General features: G+C 34.7%; 1 protein-coding gene across 1 annotated transcript in view; it reads left to right on the top strand.

Annotated features, from left to right (window-relative positions):
* The window catches only part of LRP1B (LDL receptor related protein 1B), a gene marked incomplete at its 3' end in the record, with an annotated part of 2351282 nt that overhangs the window by 1396323 nt on the left and 932035 nt on the right, over positions 1-22924 (top strand). Inside the window, exon 30 of the mRNA XM_082630936.1 lies at positions 10843-11005. Within this exon, the coding sequence (XP_082487062.1) occupies positions 10843-11005 (163 nt within the window). The remainder of the gene's footprint in view (positions 1-10842; positions 11006-22924) is intronic.

The raw sequence follows: 22924 nt of genomic DNA, 5'->3' as shown, positions 1-22924 counted from the left end.
TTTTATAGCTGTTAGCAGTTGCCTTATGTATTGAGGTGCTCCTATGTTGGGTGCATATATATTTATAATTGTTATATCTTCTTCTTGGATTGATCCCTTGATCATTATGTAATGTCCTTCCTTGTCTCTTGTAACATTCTTTATTTTAAAGTCTATTTTATCTGATATGAGTATTGCTATTCCAGCTTTCTTTTGATTTCCATTTGCATGGGATATCTTTTTCCATCCCCTCACTGTCAGTCTGTATGTGTCCCTAGGTCTAAAGTAGGTCCCTTGTAGACAGCATATATATGGGTCTTGTTTTTGTATCCATTCAGCAAGCCTGTGTCTTTTGGTGGGAGCATTTAATCCATTCACTTTTAAGGTAATTATTATCGATATGTATGTTCCTATGACCATTTTCTTAATTGTTTTGGATTTGTTTTTGTAGATCCTTTTCTTCTCTTGTGTTTCCCACTTAGAGAAGTTCCTTTAGCATTTGTTGTAGAGCTGGTTTGGTGGTGCTGAATTCTCTTAGCTTTTGCTTGTCTGTAAAGCTTTTGATTTCTCCATCGAATCTGAATGAGATCCTTGCTGGGTAGAGTAATCTTGGTTGTAGGTTCTTCCCTTTCATCACTTTAAGTATATCATCCTCTCCCTTCTGGCTTGTAGAGTTTCTGCTGAGAAATCAGCTGTTAACCTTATGGGAGTTCCCATGTATGTTATTTGTCATTTTTCCCTTGCTGCTTTCAATAATTTTTCTTTGTCTTTAATTTTTGCCAATTTGATTACTATGTGTCTCAGCGTGTTTCTCTTTGGGTTTTTCCTGTATGGGACTCGCTGCACTTCCTGGACTTCGGTGGCTATTTCCTTTCCCATGTTAGGAATTTTCGACTGTAATCTCTTCACATATTTTCTCGGGTCCTTTCTCTCTCTCTTCTCCTTCTGAGACCTGTATAATGAGAATGTTGTTGCGTTTAATGTTGTCCCAGAGGTCTCTTAGGCTGTCTTCATTTCTTTTCATTCTTTTTTTATTATTCTGTTCCGCAGCAGTGAATTCCACCGTTCTGTCTTCCAGGTCACTTATCTATTCTTCTGCCTCAGTTATTCTGCTATTGATTCCTTCTAGTGTATTTTTCATTTCAATTATTGTATTGTTCATCTCTGTTTGTTTGTTCTTTAATTCTTCTAGGTCTTTTTTAAACATTTCTTTATATCTTCTCGATCTTTGTCTCCATTCTTTTTCTGACGTCCTGGATCATCTTCACTATCATTATTCTGAATTCTTTTTCTGGAAGGTTGCCTATCTCCACTTCATTTAGTTGTTTTTCTGGGGTTTTATCTTGTTCCTTCATCTGGTACATAGCCGCCTGCCTTTTCATCTTGTTTATCTTTCTGTGAATGTGGTTTTCATTCAACAGGCTGCCAGTTTGTAGCTCTTCTTTCTTCTGCTCCTGAACTTCTTTGATACCATTTTAATTATTATACCAAGCAGACAGAGACTTTGCTTGCTCAATTCAGTTTATTTAATATAATCTAGGGATAATGTAAGCACATGCTTCTTGATTGTGGTGACATATAAAAATAAATGCAATTACATCATCTCATCATTCAGTGGGATTTTGATATGTTCTAGCAAAGAAATGTGGTATAAAACTGAAATGTTAATTTCCCACCTAAATCAAGAGACACATAAATCAGGGAATGCAAAATAGTTTCCTAATAATCTTATTTTTTAAATTTCATTTTTACCTGCTCTTCTCTGTATTTACATTAGAAACACTATAACTCTCTTCAGTGAAGACAACATTACAGCTTAAAGGACAATATTTGAATGGAAGTAAAAGTTTTAAGTTAAAATAGTCATAAAATATGAGAAGAACAGAAATGTGTATAAAAGCAATATGTATTTGGAATATTTATGATTTTTTTGGTGTCTTCAAAATTTCTGTCATTCTTGGCTCTTTCACCTAAGCTAGAATATGACTTAAATACAGTCCTTTAAATATGATTATATATTTAATGATGACAAAGGAAATATGGTGAGTGTATGCTGCATAATCTCACCATTGCTCTGATATTCTTTGAAGCCACAATATCTCTGCTGAAAATTACAGGATATTCCTGATTGGTCATCTGCTTTCAGATTTTTCCCCTTTCATCTACATAGCACCCAGAATTGTCTTTTAAATAGTGCTAAACAGCTGTCTAACTTCCTCTCTTGAAACTGTCTCCAGGGACTTTCTGTTAAACACTGCAGATTGAGCAAAAGTGTTTATAGTATATCCGTTCTTTTCTGGAATTCCATTGTAAGTACAGCTTTTTTTTTTAAGTCTTTAATTGTATTAACCCAAAAATGATAAAAAGAAAAAGATAGGAGACAAAGCATGTGAGATAATTTTGGATAATAAAGAATGGATGATTAAATGATAAATGAATTAGGTTAATGTTTTTCTGCTTTGCTGAGTACAGAAGTGGTGCCAAGATGAAGAGCCCCAGAAAGGCTCAAAAATTAGAGACTCTGGGCACTTCTGAAGGCAGATATAGGATAGGGCTAGTAATAAGAGGATTAGCTTAGAACCTATTTTGAGAATAGGTAGGCTTCTAAATTCCCTCCCCCAGTCTCTACAGCCAGGCGAGTTCTTACCTCCTACTTGAGCAGAAAATGGGAGGTTTTATTTCTAAAGCAGTTAAACAATGAATGGATTGATAAGAGGAAGCTTCAAGACCATGGCTATGAATCAGCCACTACAAATTGGAGCAAGAAGAAGGCAGGTAACAGGAAAGATGTCAAAAGCAAAAGAAGTCAGTATATTTCTGTGTGTTTCCATTTAGAGAGGAATTTCAGAGATTTTGGGGTTTTATTTTTTTAATTGAAGTATAGTTGATTTACAATGTTGTGTTGGTTTTACGTGTATAGCAAAGTGATTCAGTTATATGTATGTATGTGTATATATATGTGTGTGTGTGTGTGTATATATATATATATATATATATATATATATATTCTTTTTCAGATTCTTTTCCATTATAGGTTATCACAAGGTACTGAATATTGTTCCCTGTGCTATACAGGAGGTTCTTGTTGTTTATCTATTTTTTATGTAGTAGTGTGTTTCTGTTAATCCCAAGATCCTCATTTATCCCTTCCCCCTCCCCCCTTCCCCTTTGGTAATCATAACTTTGTTTTCTGTCTGTGAGTCTGTTTCTGTTTTATAAATAAGTTCATTTGTTTTTTTTTTTTACATTCCACATATAAATGATATCATATGGTATTTGTCTTTCTCTTTCTGACTTACTTTGCTTAGTATGATAATTTCTAGGTCCATCCATGTAGCTGCAAATTGCATTATTTCATTCTTTTCTAATGGCTAAGTAATATTCCACTGTATATATGTACCATATCTACTTTATCCAGTCATCTGTCGATGGACATGTAGGTTGTTTCCATGTCTTGGCTATTGTAAATATTGCTGCTATGAACATTGGGGTGCATGTATCTTTTCTAATTAGAGTTTTCATCATTTCCAGATATATGCCCAGGAATGAGATTGCTGTATTATATGATACTCTATTTTTTAGTTTTTTGAGGAACCTCCATGCTGTTCTCCATAGTGGCTGCACCAATTTATATTCCCAGAAGTGTTTTTCTTTTTTTTTTTTGAATTATGCGATAATTAATTACAGCAAAGAGAAAAAACTTCAGAATGTTAAAAAAGCACAAAAATTGTTCGAGAAGGAAGTATAATCATATTATAGTACTTTTTTCATTTGACAACAAAAATGTATATAGTCATAATTACATAAACATTGAGTATTAATTTAACTGAAAATTAAGGTTGTGGGAAGATGGGGGAGAGAAAGTGTGAGTGTGTGTGCATGTGTGTGTGTAGGGGTATAAAGAATTAACTCCTAATCATGTGTAATAGAAAGTTAATAGATTATATACAAACTTTAAAAACCTTAAAATTATAGTAGAGACATGCCATATAGAATTATGGAAATAAATACAATTGAAATAGCTATAGCAACTGAAAGACAGTAGAGAGAGGTGAAGTGGACACTGCTGTTTTTCACTGTAAGCCTTGATGGGATGTTACTTTTTAAATCATGTGCACTTACTTTATGATAAAAATTTAAAAGTCACATTTAAAACAAAATAATCCCCTGGTTTTACAGTTAATTATTATGAAGTCCATCTGCTTACTGTAGTTTACATACTTCTGCCAATCTTTGCTTAGTCATCTTTTCATTGTTCATCCATATTTAAGCTATGATATAGCTCCTCCTACTTCTACTCATTTTTAGAATATGCCAAGCTCATTCCTCCTTGGTAGGCTCTGCCCCCAAATCTCCACACACCTAACAACTTCTTGTCACACTGAGCTCAGTTCAAATATCATCCTCCTCAGAATGCCCTCTGTGATCAGTCACTGAAGTCATTATCCTGTTTTATTTCCTTCATGATGCTAGCAATGTCTAATTCTACCTTTTTTTTTTTTTTTTGCGGTACGTGGGCCTCTCACTGTTGTGGACTCTCCCATTGTGGAACACAGGCTCCGGACACTCAGGCCCAGTGGCCACGGCTCACAGGCCCAGCCGCTCTGTGGCACTCGGGACCCTCCCGGACCGGGGCGTGAACCCGTGTCCCCTGCATCAGCAGGCAGACTCTCAACCACTGCGCCACCAGGGAAGCCCTAATTCTATCTTTCTTGAGGAGAGAACTGTGTGAGGGATCATCTTGATCATGCCCAAATATAGTTGTTTCATCACAGAACCGTATTTTGTATAAGTAGAGCAGAAAATTTCAAGACAAGTTATTTTTAAATTTCCCTGGCTTCATTTATGGGCATTTATGGAATACCCTTCATGATTTAGCATTAAGTTGAATTACAGGTAATTTAAGGGAACCAAAACTGTCATTGGTATAGACAGTGTAGTTTAGATATAGGTCTAAAAACAACATCCAAGTGATGGGAAGTCAACAAAATCTAATTTTAAAAATTATAAGGATTTGACTACTGTATTAGTTTTCTATTTCTGCATAGCAAATTACCCCAAAACTTAGTGGCTTAAAAACGGCAAACATCTATTATATTACACTTTCTGTGAGTCAGAAATTCAGGGGATGCTAAGCTAGGTGGTTGTCATAGGGTTTCTCATGAGGTTGTAATGAAGATGTGGGCCAGGACTGCAAGCATCCAGTGGCTTCACTGGGACTAGAAGATTGGCTTCCAAGCCCATTCTTGTGATTACTGGCAGTAGACTTCTCTCCTTTCCTACATGGGCCTTGGCACAAGGTTGCTTGTATATCATCATAGCATAGCAGCTGGCTTCCACCAGAGAGAGTGATCCAAAGAGAGAGAGAGCAAAATGGAAGTTATAATACCTTTTATGACTTAGTCTTGAAAATCACACTGTGTCATTTCTACTACATTCTATTTATTTATTTTTTTAACTTTTTATTTTATATTTGAGTATAGGTGATTAACAATGTTGTGTTAGTTTCAGTTGTACAGCAAAGTGATTCAGTTATACATATACACGTATCTATTCTTTTTCAAGTTCTTTTCCCATTTACATAATAAATGGGATTGTTACATAATATTGAACAGATTTCCCTGTGCTACACAGTAGGTCCTTGTTGGCTTCCCATTTTAAATATAACAGTGTGTACATGTCAATCCCAGACTCCCTAACTATCCCTCCCCCGACCCCTCCTCCCTGGTAACCACAAGTTTGTTCTCTAAGTTTGTACCACATTCTATTTAGTACAAACCAGTCACAAAGAACAGTCCGCATTCAAGTGGAGGAGAATTAAGCTCTACCTTTTGCAAGGGAGAGTATCAAAATGTTTGTGGACACATTTTTTAGATTATCAAAACTACTAACTTATTATCACTTAGCTTATGTATTGCTAGTACTGTGCTATTCTCTAGTGTGTGCTCATTATATGCTGTCACAGAGACATAAGCTAAAGTGTAGTCTTTTAGTTCCCTCTGGGAAGCAACTAATATCTGTGGAATACCTACTACATGTCATTTTACTGGATTCTTAATGTGTGTTGTCTGCTTTAATCCCCTGGACACTTTGTAAACTGGATATTATATTTATTTACTACAAAAGCAGAGGCTTTTATGAAGTAGAACATACTCTAAGTAGGGAATTAGGCTGAACTAAATGATATACACTGCTTCACTTTGGTATAATCACACTAGAGGCCTTTGATCCAGTTTAGCCACAGACAGGTTTTGTTTGAAACACAAAATACTTTATTATTAAAAAAAAGTCAGTTTACCGTATTTAAAAATGGGCAGACTTCAAATGAAGTTCAGAAATTCTTATTTTGTGCTTCTTTGAAACAATAAAGCATTTCTGTATCAAAACAATCAGCTGAAATTGAGTCTTCTTTTTCAGGGAGATGTATACATTTAAGTCATCATCTAGGTTTGTCATAATCCCTCTGAACAGGTTTTACCTATTTATGTTATCTTTCTAATCTTGTGGACATTTATATTTGCTATTTCTGGCTAGTTAAATATAGCAAATAATTAAAGAAAAATCAAGTACTCAACTTTGTCAATATATAATTTTCAAAAAGTTAAAAACATGACTTGTACAAATAGTTAATGAACGTATATTAAGGAATTATTTAGCTTATTAATAAGAGAACCAGCAGGATGGTAAATCTGGTTCAAAGAAGTACAGAAAAGACTGAAGTATTTACAATCAGTGAAAGAAAAAATTCTGGATTAAGATTATAAAGCGAGATGTAAAACTAGTTAATGTCATACTGGACAGTAAAACTGGGGTTATATTTACTACCTGATGGAAATCATTTACATCTCTATTGGACAAAAATTATTTTTAATGTATCAATCTACACATTAATATTTAAATTCATAGAGACTGGGACCTAATCAATATTAAATTGTAAATTAAACAAAGGTATATATATTCCCTAGAGGAACTAAACAGTCTTTGAAAGGGCCTATTAGACAATGGTCCAGTATGACATTAAACATACATGCAGACATTCCTTTTATATTTTTTCTTAGCAAGATTTTGACTTTGTTCTCAATTATTTTGTGGCATAAACTACTCTACTGAATAATACTTGAAATAATACTTGAGTAGTATTATTTGCTAGAGCTGCCATAACAAAACCTCACAGACTGGGTGGCTCAAAAACCAGAAATCTGTTTTCTCATAGTCCTGAAGGCTGGAAGTCCAAGATCAAGGTGCTGCAGGTTTGAACTTTCTTTGAGATCTCTCTCCTTGGCTTGCTGATGGCCTTTCCTCTAAGTGCAGGTAGCTCCAGTGTTGTCTCTGTATGTCCTAATCTCTTTTTATAAGGACATCAGTAAGTTTGGTTTAGAGCCCACCCTAATGGCCCCATTTTAATATAATAATCTCTTTAAAGATTTTATTTCCAAATATAGTCACATTTTGAGGTGCTGGGCATTAGGACTTTAACATATGAATTTGCGGGGAAAACAATTTAATCCATGACACTGAGCATATATTGCACTGTAGTGAATCAAAAGTGTTTAAGTTCTGCATTCATCAATTCTGTTAATTAATTCCTTGCCTTATGATGTGATGAAAAAGCTGATGTAACATTTTTTTATCCAATTATAGATTATCATAAGTATCTTCTTTTTTAAAACTTTTCCCTTGAATTTTTAAATTAATTTCCACTGGGTACAACTTTAAGTTTTTACACCTAACATATATTGGGTTTTAAAAAGATAAAGCTACTTATATTTACATAATACTTTAACAAGTTTCAAAATACTTTCAATATTTTTTCACTGTAATTTAAGAGTTTATAAATATTGATATTTAGATTATTTTATGATTCAGAAGAATGTGGTCAATACTTTCAGATGTTGTAGATATGAACAGAAAAGCAAACTTTGCTTTTGGCAAGTAAGAAATTCTGAATGACCATAAAGCAGCTATTTGAAAAGAACAGTGAGGGCAAAATCCTGGGCACTTTTGGTTGAAGAATGAATAAAAGGCAACTAGAGAAACAGAATAACAGGAACATATGTAATTTTTTTTCTAGTAACAGTAAAGTAATAAGGGTGTTACTAAAATTTTAGAGACAATTTTGTAATGTAAAAATCTCCTAAAATGTTCAAGTCATCTATCTATCTATCTATCTATTGGCTTGCTTACTGGAACTCTTTGTTTAATTGCTTTAATTCTCTAATCTCAATAAACATCACATTAAAAGCAGATAGAAACTTCAAATATAGGAAAAGGAAACAATGCCAATTCCCACAGTTACTGTTTGGCTAATTATTAGGTTCTTTAGTGAGACCTTGCCGCTTCAAACTAGGATATTGTTAACAATACCTATTGTTTCAGTAGCAGAGCATCTTTCTGCAGCCATACAGAGTTGAAAGAAGTTGTGAATGCTGTCAAATGGCTCTTTTGTCTGAATTTACAATTGTATAGACTAAACCAACTGCATGCCTAGCGTGAGAGATAGGTCATTGAATGGACTTTGGCAAATAATTTATCTGAACCCTAGGTATCTGAAATGGCATTTGAAACAGTGGGTTCTGTTCTCTAGCTGCTATAATAATGCAAAGGGAATAAAAAAACAAAGCTAAGTATACATTTCCACATTTCTGGAGCCAGAAAAAAATAGTTCAGAAATTTAAAACTCCTGGCTGCTGAACTGATTCATGTACTTTGTGGAACATTTAAATGCTTATGTTTCCATAAAGACTGTGTAATTCAGAAATGAAACTGTAATTGATAGACTGGCAGTCTGCATCCAGTGAACTGCAATATCTACTTTTTGCTTGCCCTTGCAGGGACTGATAGAAATTCCCACAAAATTGTTGCTTTCTCTACCTTGCTTTGACAATATATATATACCATTATGAATATAATGATGGCATAAGCATCTATGTTAGTTTTCTATTGAAAGAATATCATTCACATAGCAACATGTTACCAAGAGTCTTTTTGAAGCATAGAGCAAGAAGCGTATTTAGGTTCAGATTACAGAAAGAAACTCTACTTAGCCAATGAATCACAGATCCATATTAAGTTCAAACAAGGAGGTATCAAATTATAATTTTCAATAGATAAATATATGACTGTCATAAAATTCAGGAATTAATATGGACCAGAAATTTATGTATGGCATTATTGGGAGAACCAGCCCAATACTGATGATCTAAGAGCATTAGTGGAATTGAATGCTTCTAGGCATCTTAAAGAAAAGGAATGTTTAAATGAGATCTGTAGTTAGGTATAGAAATGGTCAGTGCCTCACAGGCTAAGAGACTAGAATTTTGAGGGTTATCCTTTCTACTAGATAAATATCAACAGGTTAGCATGAAATTTCACAGTGTAGTTCTGATCAAATAGAAAATACTCAAGTCAAAAATAGATACAAAGAGCTAACACCTATCCTTCTCAAACTCTTCAAAAATATAGCAGAAGGAGGAACACTCCCAAACTCATTCTACAAGGCCACCATCACCCTGATACCAAAACCACACAAAGATGTCACAAAAAAAGAAAACTACAGGCCGATATCACTGATGAACATAGAGGCAAAAATCCTCAACAAAATACTAGCAAAGAGAATCCAACAGCACATTAAAAGGATCATACACCATGATCAAGTGGGGTTTATCCCAGGAATGCAAGGATTCTTCAGTGTAGGCAAATCAGTCAATGTGATACACCATATTAACAAATTGATGGAGAAAAACCACATGATCATCTCAATAGATGCAGAAAAAGCTTTTGACAAAATTTGACACCCATTTATGATAAAAACTCTCCAGAGAGTGGGAAGCAGCTGCATCACACGGGGAGGTCAACTTGGTGCTTTGTGACCACCTAGAGAAGTGGGATAGAGAGGGTGGGAGGGAGACGCAAGAGGGAGGGGATATGGGGATATATGTATACATATAGCTGATTCACTTTGTTATACAGCAGAAGCTAACACAACATTGTAAAGCAATTATACTCCAATAAATGTGTTAAACAAAAACAAAAACAGATACATTCTTCTAGAGTTTCACCATCCATCTGAATCACTAGCTTCCTCATTTTTTAAAATTTAAATTTGAATTAATTAAAGTGAAATTCAATAAAGGTTCGGTTTTTCAGTCACACTAGCCACATTTTAAATGCTCACTAGACACAGTCGTTATTTTCTTGCACAGCATAGATAATATAATATTTCCAATATTGCAGAAAGTATTGTTCAACAGTGCTCTTCTAGAGGTTTAATCAATCTTTGAGCAATCCTGTTTTCATTGCCTACATATGCCATCAAAAGAACATACTATTCCTCCTTTTGCTTTATTTCCAAGTACTGGATACTTTTTGTAAATAAAGGTATTTACAGCTCTCTTTTTTTTTTTAATAGAAGAGGATCTGAAAATAAGGGTTTACTTAGTTCACAAAAAGTATTTACTCCTCTTACTACTAAAGCATTTAGCTGTGTCACTGAACCACTTATGCCCATTGGGTTAAATGAACTATTTGGACAAATGCAAAAACTAGGAGAAATATTTTATTGTAAATACCTATTCTTTAGGATTTAGAAACTCCTTGTCCTTTTATCTAGGTCATCCTCAGTTCTTAGATAGCAAGAAGAAAGGTATCAAGAGGTAGTCATTATTTTACAGAATAACTACTTACTTACTTTGGCATAGCAAGAAATTATCCTTGCAGTTTTGTTTTGTTTTTTTTTTTTTTAATCATAAAACTACCTGTACTTTTGGAATATCCTCTGTGGTGGTTTGGGCAGACTTATGTACTCTTTGGCTTATGATACTAGATTCGCACCTGTGATTCAGTGATTTTGTGTGTGTTTTTCAGATGTGCAACAAATGGCGATTGACTGGCTCACCAGAAATCTCTATTTTGTGGACCATGTCAGTGATCGGATCTTTGTGTGTAATTACAACGGGTCTGTGTGTGTCACCCTGATTGACCTGGAACTTCATAATCCTAAGGCAATAGCAGTAGATCCAACAGCAGGGTAAGAAATTCTTCTTTATAGTGTTTGATCTTAAATAATTTCCGTTTAAAAAAATCAGAGTCTGACAAGAGTTGTGGAATGTAAGACGACAGGCTCATAAAATGTTTTTAATGTTTATTTGAGCAGTTGCATTGCAGGAAGGAAAAAAGAAGTTGTAATCTACCATTCAGAAGCTGGGGCATACCAATTCCTTAACACATCAGTATTGTAGAGCTAACCTAAGACACAGACAACCCACTACTCTTCCAAGAATTGCTTTGGGGTTGCCAGAGAAGACCCTCAGCATAGTTTTAGGTTAAAGAGAGGAGACTTAAGTTATTTAGCAGTGGACCTTGTGGTTAGCAGACTTCAAAAATACTACCTGAAATATGGAATATTAACAAACTTAGCTCCAACACAACATTTAGTATTTATGAAAGGGCATAACACATGTTCAACGGTACTAGTAAAACATTAAGGTTGTCTTTGTTAGTTGAAACCATTGTTTTTTTCTCTAACTACTGATGTGTAAACACTATATTACTGTGGAGCTACAGAATTAATCATCAGAATCCATCTTTACTTTTTCTTTGACTTTCCAATTTTGCAAGCCACTCTGTTGGTTAAAAAGAGACCTTATTTTATCTGAACTTCTTTTAGCTAATAGGCTCATTCATCTTTTTTTAATATTTCATAATTTTTCAAAGTATAGGTATACATGTTTAAATTCCCAAAAACTCTGTTCATATAATTAGAAAATTAATATAGGAATTATGCTTTAATTTTACAAACACTATGGTATTGTATAAAGTTCTCTAAAGCCAGTTTTTTTTTACCAGTAACTATTGGGAAAGGATACTTTCAAATTAATGGCTTAGTGTAAAACTTTAGTTGAAAGAGCTGGTGCTTTTTTCAGATGTAAGTTGTAGCAAAGATTTGAAAACTAAAATATTATACTTGTTATTGTTTTAATCGTCCCCAAGCAGTTCAGGCTGAAATGTCTGATGGAACATATCCTAAACTGGCATAAGTCCCCATTCAATAAATGGGAAAATATTTACTGAAGAACCAGCTGTCATCCATATGTGGACTTTTGTCACTCTTAAAGTCTGATTGAATATTAAGATGTATCATCACAATGGTTCTGATTTTGACAAGAACAGCTTGCACTAAGAGCTTTGCTAGGAAGGCTGTGTAATATAATGCTTGAATGTAGCTCTATTTGTATTTGCAGCAGATGGTTACTTGACTCAATCTGACTGCAGTGATGCTTCAAAAGACATAAGTAAGAGAAATTGTATTTAAACTGATTTGTTTGGGTGTTGGTTAAGTGTAGTAAGGAAGAACTGGAAAATTACAAATGTGCTAACAGCATTCTTTTGGCATTCTGTTTAGAAATATATTTGCTTGCGTGTTTTTCCCTGGATGTGCTAATTGAATTTAAAATTAGCCTTTAGATAGTCTTGTCTGTCAGAAATGTTGAGGTGAAGCTATTGTGTTTCTCCCGTTTTTATACCACTCTTATCCTTCCCCATTCTTTTTTTTTTTAAACATTTATGTATTTATTTGGCTGTGCCGAGTCTTAGTTGTGGCATGTGGGATCTAGTTACCTCAGCAGGGATCAAACACAGGCCCCCAGCATTGGGAACTTAGCCACCGGACCACCAGGGAAGTCCCAATCTTTCCCCATTCTTAAAAACAAAGATCCAGAGACCCTTTTCAAATAAAACTGCCAACCTGAAATATAATATATGTGACACCATCTCCCTTTCTGAAAAGCAACATGTTTTATGTTCTCAAGCTTCCTATTTCTCCCTGTCATTACATGAAAGAACCATACTTTGTCATTTTTGTCAAAGGAATTAGGAGTAGAAAACCCTTACACTGTTTGTGCTTATTTTCTGCTGGATTCCTTTGGGCCCTGGATTCCTTTACTGTTTAAGTGTAATTTTGTCATGTATCATTTATCACAATAGGTTCTTTGGAAATTTTTTTGTTTGAGTTTGCTCTGTCTCTCTATCACCGTGTTTCAATCCTGAATTCTAGGAATCAGAGGAGGAAAAGCTATGCTCTTTTATAAGTATAATCCCATTTGTAATAGGACACTTAAAAATATTTATTTTTCTCTTCATACTGTATCAGAAATTTGGCTAGGTTTAATGTGATGCTATCTAGGGAAGGAACAACAGGTTTTTTCTTTTCTTTTCTTTTCTTTTTTTTTCCTTTAACTTCTACTTTTGGGAACTCAAGGGTAATTTGAATAGTTGAGGTTAGAACAACTCTGCATGACCTACTAAAGGGGACATGCACCACCAGTGAAATTTCTCCCACGTTTTCCTAATTGTCTGAGGTATATTTCTTTGGCTCTGTCTGTTATAACTTCAGTTCAGAAAACATCAGAATGTCTTAAAAGTCTGACCCGACTCTTAGAGCTTGACCATAATATGTATGGAAATGGCTGGAGATTTGCCTTACCTCCCCACAGGCTGCATTGAAAAGAAATATTTTTTACTTGGCTGTACTTTTTACTTTTCTCAACCTCCTAGTTCCTTTTTTATCTAAGAAGTTTTACAATATTATCATTATTATCATTCTAAAATTTTTTAATTTATTTTTTACTTCTTCACAGGTTGAATATAGATTAGTAATTTTCTCTAGACTATCAATATGACTTGGGCCAGGCTCCAATCCAAATTTGCCAGGAGGAGATTGTTTATAAACATTTTTAATTCATTTTCTTTGTTTTTGTGATGTTGATATTGACTCATTAATTCAGGCTATTTTTCTGGAGATACTTCTTGAGATTTTCTTCTTCATTTCAAATTTTAGCAATATTTTCTTCCAATGGTTTCTTGAAGAAATTTCTAAAATTACTTCTATACAGTCATTAGAGTTTGAAGGTAGCATAGAGATTATAGTCCAACCAATATCAAAAATAGCTTTTCTGATAGTTGTTATTAGAGCTCTGCTTGTTTAATGATTATGAATTTAATCTGAAGTCACTCTCCCTAGGATCAAATCCTGCCTAGTTACTAGCTGTGTGATGTTGGATGCCTCTTTGTATCTTTATTTTCTTACCTTAAAAATATGAATAATGATAATCCACTAAAGGGCTGTTGTGAGGATTAAATAATGCCAAACATATAAAGCACTTTAACACTTTTTGAGTTGTAGAATATGTGAAGTTCTCTTTTTCATGTTGCCTTAAAAATAACTACTAATCTTTCCAACACTTACAATACTGCTGTGAATTGAGTGATGAGACCAATATTCCACCTCATTAAAGATGATCTTTTCATTTCCAGCCTAATTCTCTTTCTACTACAAATGCTCCTGAAATGACTTACTTCAAAGAGACTAAATCTATTATATAATCAAGTACTGAGTAAAAGGAGGGGAAATGAGAAAATAAAGTGATATGACCTGGAAGTAAAGATGAAATGTATATGTGATGCTGGAGGATAAAAAGTACAGAGTAACTGTAGGTATAGAGAAGAAAGTAGCAGAGGAAACCATTTTCATAATTTATGTTGTGAAAGATATGTTGGGATTACATTCAAGGTCTTTCAAAAGATAAAGGTAAAGAATAAAATCCCTTCACACTTACCTTTGTCAGTTGAACTGTATTTTTTAATATGAAATTTTTTCAGTAATAAACCATATAGTGTTTGAGTCTGATGAGGGTTGTAACTGAGGACAGGAGTGGAACTAGTATACAATTTTGGTTCTAGGATGTGGCTCTAAGTTTGCTATTAAATTAAAATCATCACACTAAACTTGATACAAGAATACATTTCACCATAATTATCAAATCGTTACAACACTATTGCAAAAGTGAGGATCAATTAATCCTAAGGATGATAAATATTAGAAAAACAGTAAAATTGAAGAGATATTTTTAGGGATGAAGTTGGATTTGAAAATTTGAGGAAAATATTTTGGGGGACTTGAGGTACCATGTATAGAACTCATATTCAGTAAAGTTATGTGAGATGGCCAAATTGAGGGAGAAGGGAAATCCCCCATATCATGTGAAACAGCAGAAATTGACTATGTTCCAAGTACTATGTATACCCTTTTTCTATGTAGGATGGACTTTTGACTTGTTGAGAATGAATGACAGAGTGATCTGTAGGATTTATTTGTGAATCCATGACCGCTTGTCAGTATTAAGGGGAAAAATGTGTTGTCTTTGTTCTCTATAAAAGCAGTCCATCTGCCAGGAGGCAGAGGACTGAAACTTAAGTCTCAGAAGTTGAATTCACACAGGAGTGATTGACAGTGTTTAATAGATAATAAACCCTTTCTCAACACCCACCTGGATCCCCACTGTTGGTGAAACTAGTCATGGCTGAGAAATTAAAAATGGAATCAAAGTTAACAGCTATCAGGGAGCAGCACTGACTAATGAAATTCTAATCTGAGATGCTGTGTGAATGTTGGAAGCTAGAAAATGAAGTAGGTCTGCCTATGACCATGAAGGAAGTTTTGTAACAAGGGGAGCCTTGGGATAGATACCAAATTTCTCACGTCCATGAGGTGGCCCGTAGAGCCAGCCCAGGTTCCAAGTTGCAGCCTGCACTCACTAGGCACTTGCAGTAGGACAGTAGAATTGTTGCAGAGTTTTGGCTATTAAATCCGTCAGGCTACAGCAGTTCCCCTTTATCCAGTTTTGCTTTCTGTGGTTTTAGTTACTTGTGGTCAACCATGGTCCAGAACTATGAAAAAATTCCACAAATAACTAATTTGTGAGTGTTAAATGACTCAATGTTCTGAGTAGTGTAGTGCCATCCAGCTCTGTCCCTGCTGAGATGTGAATCATCCCTTTGTCCGACGTACCCTGATCATTAGGCACTTAGTAGTCTATGTTTTCAGATCCACTGTCACAGTATCTCAGTGCTTGTGTTCAAGTAAACCTTATTTTACTTAATAATGGCCCCAAAGCACAAAAATAGTGATGCTGAATTTGGATAAGCAAAAGAGAAGCCATAAAGTGCTTTCTTTAAGGAAAAGGTGAAAGTTCTCAACTTAATACGAAAAGAAAAAAAATTGCCAATGTGCTAAGATGTATGGCAAGAACAAATCTCCTATCCATGAAATTGTGAAGACGGAAAAAGAAATTCATGCTAGTTTTGCTGTTATGCCTGAAACTGCAAAAGTTATGGCTGCAGTGCATAAGCGGTTAGTTAAGATGGAAAAGGCATTATATTTATACAATAAGATATTTTGAGAGAGAGAGACCACAGTCACAAAACTTTCATTACAGTATTATATAATATATTGTTCTCATTGTTCTATTTTATTGTTATTGTTGTTAATCTCTTACTGTGGCTAATTTATAAATTAAACTTTACCATATGTATGTATGTATAGGAAACACATACAGTCAGCCCTCCATATCTGCAGGTTTTGTGTCTGTGGGTTTTATATCCAAGGATTCAACTAACCATGGACCCACATCCATGGATTCAACTTGAAATTTCACCCCATGGTTGGTTGAAACCATGGATATGGAGGGCTGACTATATTTATTGTAGTACTCAATCTTATGTAAGAGAGTGGATTTGGGGATCCATAGGGGCTTCTGGAACCTATCTCCCATAAATACTGAGGGACAGCTATATATATATATATATATGGTTTGGTACTATCCATGATTTCAGGCATTCACTGGAGGTCCTGGAATGTATCCCCCATGGGTAAGGCAGTACTACTGTACACTGTAGGCAAATTAAAGCTACAGATTGCACCCCTACAACTAACCACTATCTACTGATTTGAGGATTCAGATGAATCTGAAGTTTCTATGGGTTTGAACATTAGGAAGTATCTAAAGATATTCCCCTATGTATTGTTTTCTCCTCTTGGAAGTATCAGTCTTGGTGGGTTGGATGCTCATCTACAATTCATGACTGCCCCTAATCTTTTGAAATTCACATTCCTATTGTGATATGTTGCAAATTGTGGGTCCTGACTTTTTAAGGAAGAACTACCCTCTACACATACCCGCATACTCACACACAGAAACATTATCTATATCTAGATAGATAGATTAGATAAATAGATATTTCCTGTATCCTTCACCACTGCAATATAGCCATGTCTCATTCCTACAATCAGATGCAACACCCTATTGCTCAAGGAGAGAGATGTTTCTTGAAAATAATGTAAACTTAGTTTCTCTCAGTATCTTCTTGTATATTCCTCTTCATTAGAAGAAAACTCAGAAAAACATGGAAACATTTTAATAGCTCTGATAATTATTCTCCTGAATTTCTGTATTGCCCTGCTCTAATTTCCCTTTTGTGCATCTTGAATTTAAACTTTTTTTTCTTTTTTAAAGATTTAGGAACAAAATGAACTGCTAAAACTATATTTTGGTCTGTTAATTTATTTTGAGACAGTCTTGGTCCTAAAGATAGTAATAGTACTCAGGTAGGCAGACCTCCAAGTTCATTTATATGTAAGAGAATGCCAAGGAAGTTACTTGTCCACTTCTCCTTATACTCAGTGGGTGATTAATGCAGTACAATGAAAGCAACCTTAGTCTTATAAATTTGTATTAATTATTTCAAAAATTTTACCTATGTGTTTTCTTACCTGTATCAAAATTCAAGTGGATATCATTATAGTACTAGCTATATTTCTATCTTTTTATTTATCTATAAGCTATCTAAATATCTATGTGCATACTCCCCATTTTACACTACTACTCCCTTCTCTGTGTGATTCTAACAATCTTGGATTTAGAATAGAGAATTATCTAAGAAATTGGCATCTACCTATTTTAGACCAAATTACTAAGTGCCTTAGGAGAGTTACCACCTGCCACTTTTCAATCCAAAGTTCCTTTCAGAAATTACTGATGTGAAAAGGCAAGGCAACATGAATATACAGTTATGTGTTTCATGGTCTGCACCATTTTGACTAAAGTTAGTGGTTCAGAGGCACATCCAAAAGTATAAATCCATATGAACTGTCTTTTATATGAGTTATTTTTTTTTCTTCTCATTAATTAATTTTTTCTAGGTTCAACCTCTTTCCAAACTCCTCCACAGACATTTCCTCAAGTGGAGGTTTATGTATGGCATTGCCTTTAATTACTGTCTCCTTCAGTTACAAATGATTATTCTATTATATTATAATTAGCCTGGGAATATGGAAGAGCAGCTAGGAGTGACTTATTATGTTCAGTACAGCCTTCACTGGAACCTTAACCCACATTGATTTAACTCCCATTGTGTGTTCTTGAGTCATATCGTTCACAATGTCAAAATAATGCAGAACATTCTACATCTCTGTTTGTTCTCTTTGCTGTTCTCTCTCTGTCTTTTTTTTTTCTATAAGTTTTCAGTGTTTGTTAAACTTATCTCTAAACTACTGAGTTTAAGAATTTATTTCTAGTAATTATACTTAATGTCTTCCCAGCCTTCTAGCCACTCCCTATTAAAGACATATCTTCTCTGAATTCTCACTGATTAATGCTGACCACTCAAATAGATAAAGTAAGAGAAAAGCTGTACACAGACTAAATTATGAAGGAATTTATTATTTCACCTAAAAATCTAGATTTAGGACAGTCCCTGGTTTGGTTAATTTATTGGCTCAACAATAGCATTTAACCACCTGGGTTCCTCCTACCTCTTTATTCTGTGATGTTATCTTTAGTGTGTGCTTTTCAAATTAATACCTCTGTGGTCATAAGACGGCTACTGAAGTTTCAGGGATCCCATGTAGAAACATGGTATTCAGTTAAACAACAGCATTATTTCTTCCTTGGGCATAGAAGAGCCCCCAAAGCACATATTCCCTCATGTCTTCTTGGTCACAACTGGGTACATGGCAACCTAAATAAGCCAGCAATAGACAACTTTTACCATCTGCACATGAAAGACAGTGTGACATGGGAGTGAGTATATGATAACATAGAAGAATGAAAAATGGATTATGAACCAACATCATCTTCTACAGACACTGTATTATGATAGTCCTTTCTCATGTGCAGCCCTTTGTCTTTGTTCTTCTCAGGCACTGAGGGACCTCTTTTCACTTAACTAAACCTGTTTGGAATATGTACAAATATTATTTTCCAACCCTTCATTTCACCTTCTCTGAGAGTTCCTCCATTTCCTTTTAGCCCAGATTGTTAAAACTCTTTCTGAGGAATATTTTTCTTATCACTTTTCAAGGCAAATTACAGTTGATTTTTGTTTCTTTGCTTTCTGTAACTTTTTCTACAATACTAAGAGGCTGGGGTGGGGACACTGTGGATAGCACTCAACTATGCCTTTAAAGATATAGTTTAAGAAGCTGATGGGAGCTTTTATTCTATCAGATTTTCTAACACTTTTGCAAGCTATGTGAACATTTCTAAGCCACTGGGGTAATATTAAGTAAATTATTGTTTCACTTATAAAATGATTCTAAGGTGGCATGAAAGCTTTCTTACTCTCTGCCAAAGAGTAGTTTACCTACTGGAAGAAGTTGTGCTGTTACTAGAAAAGAGTAATTTTATATTTTCAAGTAGTTAAAACTTATTTCTAATTGTTTGCTACATGCAAAGTTCTATGAAAACAAGAGGTAGTAATAAGCCAGTGTTATTGCTTTTGAAAATAAATGGACAACTTTCCTGTAGCACTCAGGTTTGATCAGGGCATCAAAGATAATGATATAATCTATTCTCTTATGGAGCTTGGAGTATAGCAGTTATGCATCAAATATCAACTATTACAATCAGTAGATACGGTTACTATAGTTTACCCCCCAAACTTATAGATAATAAACAAAATATTAAGCAGTAATTTATTTGTCATTTCTGAGATAAATAATGGATCAGGCATAAATGTTACTAAAAAAATTTTTTTTGAGAGAATCTTGGTTTGTAAACACCACAAAGGAAATGACAAAATTTAAAAACAATAAAATAAGTACTTGAACACATAACATAAATTCAGGATTTTACCATATACATTATAATCACATTAAACTAAAAAAAAAAAAAAAAAACAGGAACAAAAAGTAAAAACAACATTCAGCTTTTATGCTGGGTTAAATTTTGTTCTGCTTAACTGCTGAGCCTTGCACGATATTGAACCAGATTTGATATTTTCCCTTGAGCCAGACTGTCAGTGGTTTGATTTGGGAGAAATTAACCTGGCTTTTAGGGTCAACGTGAATGTTTTCCAATGTCAAGTGATTTTTACTCAACATTTTTTTTTTTTTAATCATGCAAAGGGAAAAGGCAAATCTTGAGAGTCTTTGGTATTCTTTCGGTTTTATTTAGATAATTGTCTTTGTTAGCACTTGCAAAAATTGTGCACAGGCAGGGGACATCACCCTTCCTGATTACAAGCTCTACTATAAAACTACAGTCATCAAAAGATCATGGTAATGGAAAAAAATAGACACATAGACCAATGGAACAGAATTGAGAGCCCAGAAATAAACCCAAGCATATATGGTCAACTGATATTTTTGACAAGGGAGCCAAGAATACTTAATGGAGAAGAGATAATCTCTTTGATAAATAGTGCTAGGATAATTGGATATTCATATGTAAACTAATGAGGCTGCACCCATATCTTATATAACTCACAAAAATTAACTCAAAATGCATTAAAGACTTAAATGTAAGACCTGAAACCATGAAATTCCTAAAAGAAAACATAGGAATAAAACTTCTTGACATGGGTCTTGGCAATCAATTTTTTAACATGACACCTAAAGCACAAGCAACAAAATAAAAAATAAATAAACAAGTGGAAGTACATCAAACTTAAAAGTTTCTAAATAGTAAAAGAAACCATCAACAAAGTGAAAAGATAACCTACAGAATGAGAAAAAAAAATTGCAAACAATATATATAAGTGGTTAATATCCAAAAATATATAAATAACTCATACAACTCAATAGCAGAAAAACCAACACAATTCAAAAATGGGCAAAGGACATGCAGTCGCTTGCCCATGACAACACCATAGGATGAAAGTGGGAGCATACATTTCCAATGAATACTTTGCCATCTCAGCCAAGGTCTTCTCTTCTGTTACCAAATATCCATATGCATTCTTCTTCCCATATATAGAATCCACTACAATTAAGTCAAAGTAGAGGATCTGTAGGTGATGTGCAGTCCTCTCTATTGAGTCCTTTTGTTGCTCCTTGTTGTACAGCAAAGTATGAACCAAAAGACAAGATATATAAATTGATGGACCAGTGATAAAATAGCAAAAAAAAATCCATTTAGAAGGAAGCAAACAGTAGTCATTGGGACAGAGCAGTAATGGAGTCTACCAGGCAAGTAAAGTGAAGACCTTCTGTTTCAGGGAATGTTTCAGGGAAAACTTCTTTTCCCTGTAACACTTCCCCTTGTCCATTGTTCTCCTTTATCTATGCTTCCACTGGGAGGTTTTTTCTAGTCTGCTGTGCTGAATACTGCATCTAAAGTTGGCAGTGGGGAATATCCTCTCCCTTGGGGGTATTTCACAGATTGTTTGTTGTTCCTTTCAAGTTGCTTTAAGGTTTGAAGAGACAAAGGATCTTGTAAGCTAGGCTCTTGGCTTTTGAAGTTACAAATTCCCTTGAAAATTAGTAGATTTTTTTCTTTGCTTCCCATTACTTCTATATACCAATAACCACACTTGGTTATAGTTTAAAAATAATTATCAAATTATTTCTTTCCACCTCACTTTCTTGGTTTTCTCTTTCAGCATATTAGTGGTCACTTTGAGGCCTGAAAACAATGATTCAGTGGGAAACAAATACCTTTTGTCTGAAGGGTAAATTCCTTCAGAAGGAATTTGAGAAGTCTTAATTGGCTTTTGTTGCTCAAAGCCATTTGCAATATTTTTTCTTACTACTCAGGTTCCAGAAGCAATTGGCTTTTCTAAACCTGGGAGACCCCAGTTTTGGCTTCTCTTTCATTTTTTGCTATCAAACAGGCAATTCTGGGGGCTTCCCTGGTGGCTCAATGGGTGAGAGTCCACCTGCCGATGCAGGGGACACGGGTTCGTGCCCCGGTCCGGGAAGATCCCACATGCCGCAGAGTGGCTGGGCCCATGAGCCATGGCCGCTGAGCCTGTGCGTCCAGAGCCTGTGCTCCGCAACGGGAGAGGCCACAACATTGAGAGGCCCACATACTGCAAAAACAAACAAACAAACAAACAAAACACAGGCAATTCTAACTTAGACTCTTTTTTTTTTCTTTTTCTTTTTCTTTTTTTTTTTTTTGGTAATATCTTACCAAAAAAAAGCATGCAGTAACTAATACAACTACTATTATACTTTTAAACTTCTTCCTTTAAACCCACAATGCTCAATAAGCACTCGTTTTTCCTTCCAAGATATTCTCCAAAATTTTACAAAGGACATTTTTAGTCAAGTATTTTAACCTTGAGTATTTTCAGTCCTGAACAGTTACCCTGCTGCTGCTGCCTTACCGTTAAGCTAATGTTATGCAGTCTAGATTCTTATTAAGGTAGTTCTATACTTGTGGTAACAACTTCTGAATTTGTTGTGGTAAAACGTGGTACTATAAATTTCAGTGGATAACACAATAGAAATGTGTTTCTTGTTTGATTGCTCAAGTTAGAGTCCAGTGTTCCTATTTATTAGGTAGCTTTTCTCCATGTGTTGATTCAGGAGGTTCCTTTTGTTTTGTGGTTTCTACATCCTTCAGGGCCTCAGAATCTTCTGATTTTTGATGGGAGAGGAAAGGCACATCTGCTGTTTTAAAACTGAAAGTGACATCTAGTCATTTAATCACATCTGAATGCAAGGGGACTAGATAACATGGTTTGTAGCTGAGAAGTTGTCAACCACTTAAGATTTTGGAAATGGGGGTGGGTATGTGTATCTGGTTGACAGATGACTGTCTCTGCCATTGTAATCACTATGTGATTCCATAATATATATGTATATATATAATATATATTATATATA

Source organism: Mesoplodon mirus (genome assembly GCF_964341445.2).
Source record: "Mesoplodon mirus genome assembly, chromosome: 8".
NCBI classification, from domain to species: Eukaryota; Metazoa; Chordata; class Mammalia; order Artiodactyla; family Ziphiidae; genus Mesoplodon; species Mesoplodon mirus.
The sequence above is the reverse complement of the archived record's forward strand: the minus strand, read 5'-3'. Positions and strand labels throughout refer to the sequence as shown.